Source organism: Oryzias melastigma, linkage group LG17, assembly GCF_002922805.2.
Source record: "Oryzias melastigma strain HK-1 linkage group LG17, ASM292280v2, whole genome shotgun sequence".
Lineage (NCBI taxonomy): Eukaryota > Metazoa > Chordata > Actinopteri > Beloniformes > Adrianichthyidae > Oryzias > Oryzias melastigma.
Window position 1 is genome coordinate 17208921 of NC_050528.1, and position 7370 is coordinate 17216290.

The following is a 7370-nucleotide window of genomic DNA, read 5'->3' on the forward strand; positions in this document are numbered from 1 at the left end:
GCATGTTGCTAAAAAAAGCTTAATCCCAAATTAACCTAAAAACCCAGTGGTTGCTGAACATTTTAGTTTGAATGATGTCTTTATGAGGAAGTTCACAAGTGCAAAGTTTTTGAAGAATTAGAGCTATATTCATTTCCTATTTTTTGCTCAATATTTCCAAAACTATTAAGCCGTTCTGAGTTCTGTCTGTCACAGTCCCAGCAGGTTCGAGGTGGCACTTATCCACAGCTGTCTTCATTGAACTTCATGACTCTCGGGGTTTTTAAGTGTCTGGTTTTCAGGTTTTGTTCGTTTCTCTCCTGTTTTATGGATTTGTTACCGTATATGTTTTAGTTCTTCTTAAGAAGTCTGGACTCCTGCAATTGTGGCTCCTTCAGCACCAGTTCCTGGCTCTGGGATTGAAGTTTAGTTCATAAAGACTTAGTGTATGAGTGTGTGGGAGGTGATGAGGCTGTGGACCAGGACGGAGTGAAGCGGTGGATGAAGACGGGTCAGACGGCGTGGTCTGCAGCCGTGCAGCTGGATCTGCTTTGCTCTGACTCACTTTGTGTTAGTGCTGTTCTTGCAAACACTTTGAACCAGATTATATAGCATCATGGAGCACAAGTATTTCTTGCAATAGCTAGTATTTGTCCTCCCACCTATGAAGCGAACAGCTCTTCTAATGTAGGAGTTGAAATTGCAGCCTGCAGCGTTGATGCTGGCTTCCGTCTGTGAGGCTGACGAGTTCCTGGACAGATAACAGTACAGGATGGCTTCTCCGATCAGGATCTGCAGACACAGCAAAAGGACACAACTGAAGATATTCAAAACAGGTCCAACAATATACGTTACACTGTTGTCAAAGAGTATATTCTGTGTCCCACCACAGAGGGGACATTCACCCAGCCTCTGCTGCACTGCAACAAAACGTGCACGTGGACATGCACGGTTCAGCCTTCTGAAGGCAGAAAGAGCTACAGTCAGAACTTTAGCTGCAGACTGGACTATTTTTGAGACTGCACCACTGCTCCCACACTGACATCCATCCTCTGTGAGAACACCACCATCCAAACGAGACCGGCAGAACCTTCAGCAGGAAAAAACCTGTTCAGAGAGGAGGACGGCAGGAGCAGGTAGAGGCGGAGTCTGAACCGGGTCAGCAGGACCTGGACAACAAACGCTGGAGCCCTGATGAAGAGCTGATGACCGTCACAGAGAAATGAAAAAACTGAAGTAGGGCTAAAGTCAAAAATACTATTAACACATTTTTAGAATCAACACAATAAAAGCTTAATGTTTTATCTAAACTACTTACTTTTTAAAAGTAATGCAGTGTACATGACACAGCTGTGATGCCTCAAGACCGGTAATGCATGAAGATATATATATATATATATATATATATATATATATATATATATATATATAGAATGTTAGAATGCTGTTTTAGCACTCAATCTAGACTATGACTATGTTTCAGAGTAATACCATTGATCATATTTTGTCTTTACATAAATCTTTTTTTACATTTTCTGTGCTACAGTCTCTGAACATAATTCACTATAGGGAAATTCTTAAATGTACCTTTTACCTTTTTTCTTCAAATCTGCAACTTTATTTGATCAAATTCTCTGTAAAATATTTTTGGCTGGTTTGAACTTTGAGATGAAGATTTTCCGTTTAACGTCAAAGTGGAGGCTAACACCAGACGCTAGCTTCAGCTATGTCAACAAAATGACACAACCGTCGTATGACACTGGCGTACCACAAGGCTCTGCATTGTAGATTTGTATATATAATTGTATCTGCTAAAGCATTCTGGATGGATGCAAACTGCATTTTGTTCCTGTGTACTTGAGAAGTGTGCAATGACAATACCTGAATCCACCGTGTGTGAAACAGTGTCTGTCGCAGCGGCTTCTGCTACACAAGAACAACTGTCTGAATAATTCTGTTTGTCGAGGAAAACTCTCGCTTTTGTCTGTAAACAGCAGCTTTATTGTTCTTTGAAGTCGAAGGTTTTTGTTTCCTCACTGGCTCACTCTGGAGTGGACACGTCCATGTGGGACCAGTGCATGATGGTCGGTAGTATTTGCAGCTCTGATCACCCTGTGTGGATGTTGCTGCATTCCTTGTATTTGTGGAGTCCGACTGATGCGGCCTTCTGCACACCGGGACAGCAGGACTCATCTGCTGTGGAGGGGAATGGAGACGAGGACGAAAACGACACTTAGTTTTTCTTTCTGCCTGGTACCAAGTGACCCACGGACCGGTACCAGTACTTGTGAAACAGAAACACTGTAAGTAGTAATCTAGTAGTGATAGTTTTCTCTTCTTGGCTGAAGGGTTCAGGTTGTTCTTCCAGCCACATCAGGTTTCATTTGTCAATTATCCTCAACTTTCTGTTCATCAGTCCTCAGAGCGTTTGTGGTTTCAGCTGCTCGCGGTCAGATCCTTCGGTCACATCACGTTCCACACTGCTGGTTCGTCACGTTTTACTTCACGCTTTGCTTTTGAATCTTTCAACTATCAGCATGTACAACAGTCTACCAACGAGCCTGGAAGAACACCAGCCGTCTTTGTCTGTTTGTTCTGCTTCTTTAGGTTCTTCAGACTTATCAAAGACATTCTTGCCTCAAACATTTAGAGAACTAAGCTTCCAAAAGAGTTCATATCTGCTTTGTTCCTTCTTGAAAACAGCATCACTGCTGGATATACAGTCCAGTCTTTTTTCCATTTATTTATATTCTTCCATAATATTTCTTTCTTTCAACAGGGTAAACGTTTATTGAACACACACAAAAAAAAATAAAACTTTAAAACCATAACTTTTTAACATAATTATGAACTAGATACATAGCTTAACTGCGTTAATGCTAGTGTAAATGCTATAAGCTGAATTTGGCCCCTGAAGATGCTAGTGCTGATAGTTGAAGATGCTGAAGTTAATAGCTAAAACCGCTGAAGCTGATAGCCAACTAAAATATTAGCCAAATCCAAATTAGCCTAAAACAGAAAAAAATTAGATACCGAGGTTAGCCAAAACAGCTTAAAAATAGCTAAACTTCAAAATATCCTAAAAAAACGGAAAAAATCCTAAAATAACCAAAACGGCAAGTGTGTAAATATAAACCTAACTTCAAAACAGCCAAAAAAAACCTTCAAAAGAAAAGCCTAAATTAGCCAAAACAGCTAGCATGTAGCTGAAATAGTAGCTAAACATTAAAATATCCTAAAAAATCGAAGTAAATGCCATAATAGTAAAAAAAAACTAGCTGTATGCTTTAAAACTTTAAAACCATAACTTTTTAACATGGTTATAAATATAATAAAAAGTCAGGAATATTATTCTAGAAAAAATCAACTTAAAACTAAAATAACTTTAAATATTTTACCCTCCATAAAAAATATATATTTTGTCAAAATTATACAAGTTAGAAATGAGAGCAAGTTAACATCTAGTCATTAATCACAATAAAATAAAATGATCTGGAGGGCCGGATCCGGCCCCCAGGCCTTGACTTTGACACATGTGATCTAAAGGATTTCTGTGAACTCCAAGAAGGAGTTTCATCCGTTTCATTCATTGCTACTTGAAAAGAGAAGTCAATTTAATGGAAAACAACCAAAAAAGAACATCACTGTTAAAAATAAGTTACTGAAAGACAAGACTGGAACTAACCACGGCTTTTATGAACAAGCAACAAAGCTTCAGCTCTTTGTTCAAAGACAAAATAAAGTGAAGCATAGCAAATAAATCTGTGCTGGACCAGCAGCCCCACCCACTGCAGGACACTCTGTCCGTCCAGGAGATCAGCTTCAAGACTCACTGATCCATCATCAATGAGGAGAGATTTCACAGGATTTTCCTTCCTGCTGCTGTGAGGCTCTACCTTAACTAACCCTAACTTGCGACCACTCTATTTAGCCCAAAAATTCCCAGAATTCCCAGCTTCAACTCAGCTCCTCTGATTACTGAAGAGTGAAGTTATTAGGGATTTTTTTCTCGGCTTCTGTTTCAGCATGGACACACTTCATGTCGTGTTTACTCACTGTGACAGTGGGAACTGCGAAGGCCAAGCTGAAGAGCAGCGGCAGCGGGCAGAGTTCCTGGCGGGGCAGGATGTAGGGCAGCGACAGACTACGGTCATTACAGCTGTATCCAGAATGCACCGGCTGGAAAATGTCCGTCAGCTCCAGAAAATAGAGGATGACAACTGAGGAGGCGAGGATGGGAAGCTGCAGAAGAGTGAGAAAAACTCAAGTGAGGGTTAGCAGACACTTGACTTTTTCATTTTATACCTACAGCACAGGTGTCAAAGTCAAGGCCCGGGGGCCGGATCTGTCCGGCCCTCCAGATCCTTTTATTTTATTGTTATTAATGGCCCGATGTTATCTTGTACTTATTTCTAACTTGTATAATTTTGACAAAATATTGTTTTATAGAGAGTAAAATATTGAAAGTTATGTATTTAAGTTGATTTATTCTAGAATAATATTCCTGCCTTTTTATTATTCATAATTATGTTAAAAAGTTACGGTTTTAAAGTTTTAAAGTATTCTGCAGCTTTTTTGACCATTTTGACATTTACTAAGATTTTTTAGGCTATTTTGGAGTTTAGCTAATATTTCAGCTACATGCTAGCCGTTTTGGCTAATTTACACCTTTTTGTTTTAGTTTTTTAGGCTGTTTTGGATTTTTGCTGTTAGCTTCAGCGTTTTCCGCTATTAGCACTAGGATCTTCAGTAGCCAAATTCAGCTTATAACATTCACTCTAGCATTCTCCCAGATACTGCTATATATCTAGTTCATAATTGTGTTAAAAAGTTAAGTTTTAAAAATGTTAAACCTGTAGTTTTAGAGTGTTCAATAAATGTTTATCCTGTTTGGCTCACGACCCAAGGTGTGTTTTGGATTTTGGCCTCTTGGGCGATTGAGTTTGACACCGCTCTGGTAGAAGTACAGAGATTACAGATATCCTGTCTGTTACCAAACATGATGTCAACCATGTTTGGTAACAGACAGGATGTAAATCATAGACAGAAATGCGATTTCTCTGACTTTTTTCTCTGTTCTAATAATGAGGTGGATTTAAGTTCCAAAGTCAGACCAGAATAAATCATCCCTCAAAATATTTCATTTCCTTGTTCAGATAAACTAAATCTGTATTTGTCTTTTTTGTTCAAATAACAGAAAATCCTCCTCCTGCTACTTCACTGAGAACCATAAGACTCACCGACCATGCAGCACTGAACTACTCCCACCTCTGCACTGTACTGTGGTATCAGTGATTAGAAACACTATGATGCATTGTCATAAGCCTGTTGCCCTAATTTACTGGCCTAGATAAACACACATGGGTGGAAACTGCTGGAAAGAAGACTCCATTTATCCTTCACACCATCATATTTATAAATCACAGGGCTCCCACAAAGAGGAAGACTTCAGTTTGACAGTCTGACATATCTCCGTCGTTCCTTCAGTGTTTCAGACTCAACGCCAACCAAGGGTGATATCCAAAAAGAGGATAGAAATTTTACCCAAAGCTGATGTGGCTGCAGGAAGACATTTCTCCTCTCTATAATGTCTGCAGCCTTGAGCACACAGATTTAAAAATACCCCCCATTCAGAGGGTCGCGTTGCCTAGCAGCCAGCTGGTGAGTGGGATGGTGAGGTGCTGAGTGAGATACTAAAATCGAGGAGACTCACAGCTGCTCAATGGAGGACAGAGGGAGAAAAGAGCAGATTGTGATCAGTTCCAAATGTTGTCAGCTGAAAAACGTTACAAATGATTTAATACCACTACATCACCATCTAAAATACAGAGGCTAGCTAACAGTATCATACAACACACCAGTCAGGCTCCATTTGCACTGAACATTAACACTAATTGAAATACATTTTGTGGGACATTTAACAACAGGCTTCTGCAGATATTGGGAGAAGACACTTCACAGCAATATTTCTAAGAAAATTTTTCAAATGCTAAGTAAGATGGGGTTCTAAATCACTGGGCAGTCATCCACATGTCTATGCATCATTTGGATTACACACATCAGTGTCAGAGCATCCAGAATCCTGTCATGTAAACACGTTACCCCTCCTTTTTACAATCACATCAGTCAGAAGCTTTTTGTGGACCTTGTTTGAACCAGTAATTCATAGAAGTTTATCAATGCTATGTTCAAGTTTTGGACCCCAAAAAATAAGATTATCACAGTTTTAATTGTAAAAAGGTTGATAATTGACTCAGGCGAACATCTTCCAAAGCAGCATTGAACAGGGTACTGGCTTCACAACGGAAAACACTTGGTCAACGGTAAATTACATGAAGACTCCAATGTGCTGGTGAAGTGAGGATGAAGTTACTGATGGGAACAGGTGCACCTCACAAGTGAGAACTTTAGCCAGTAGACTGGTGACAGGTTGATAGGAAACTCCTGGTTCAAGTTGGGGAGTTAGAGTCCAAGAACACCCGAGTGGGAGATGGTGTGAAAGTACCACAGGGTACGACAGGACCCACCCAGTCATCAATGGAAGCTCTTTGACAACAGACCAAGTTAATCATGAGGGTCGAAATGAAACCTTTCAGGATCAGGGTTCAAGATATGACGCTCAGGCTTTTAGTAATGCTCCTAAAGGTCATACACCTCTCAGTTTATATCCACTAGAACACAGGAGGTAAAAAAAACTTTAAAGGCAAGCGCACCGTCAATGAACCAAGAAGGCAAAGGGTTTTTTAGTCAGATTGCAAAGCTCTCTCTATCAACTTGACCCAGGATACATACAATGAAATATAGACAAGAAGATGATAGAAAAGGTTCAGACTGCCATAGGACTGATGGCAATGAAAACCAGAAACGACTCCATACCGAGCAAATTATAGGCATTGAGTGAAGTCCATAGAGGAGAGGAAGACTTTGTAGCATTAAATTAACAGAAGCAATACCCTCAAGTTTCATTTCCTCCAGGTGCAATGTCAGGACAGATCAGTCACTAGCCAATGGTACAAAGACATTTGTGTCTAAGAAACCAAATACAAAAGGTTGAGAGCTGCACATAACCTGGAAAAGAGACTAACTGGTGCAGGGAAAGAACTAAATATTGTGGAACAATTATGCTAATAGACCACGATAACTGCAGGTCAGACTCCAACTGTTGGTTCAGACATCCTGACTGGCCATAGGACTGAGAGTGAAAATCAGAACAAACCTCACCTAGATCCCCAACGGGTGACAGAGCTCAGCCTGCCTGAACCCACTGGGGTCCCCTGTCTAGAACTGGAAAATCATGGAGTCTAAAGACGAGCTGGGTAAGAGCCTCGGCCATTTTGTAAGTTGATACTAGCTAGGGAAAGGTATCAGAACGCAGCAAATTAGAATCCCTG

At 40.2% G+C, this 7370-nt stretch overlaps 1 protein-coding gene across 2 annotated transcripts in view; it reads right to left on the bottom strand.

The window, feature by feature from the left end:
- LOC112144432 (phospholipid phosphatase-related protein type 4) overlaps nucleotides 1-7370 on the bottom strand; it is a 29540-nt gene that overhangs the window by 13351 nt on the left and 8819 nt on the right. Inside the window, exons 2-3 of one of the 2 annotated variants that reach the window (XM_024268956.2) lie at nucleotides 4036-4221; nucleotides 642-771 (exon numbers count right to left, since the gene is read on the bottom strand). In XM_024268956.2, the coding sequence (XP_024124724.1) occupies nucleotides 642-771; nucleotides 4036-4221 (316 nt within the window). Of the gene's footprint in view, nucleotides 1-641; nucleotides 772-4035; nucleotides 4222-7370 lie in introns of those variants that run through there. The other variant, XM_024268958.1, reaches the window with a different exon arrangement.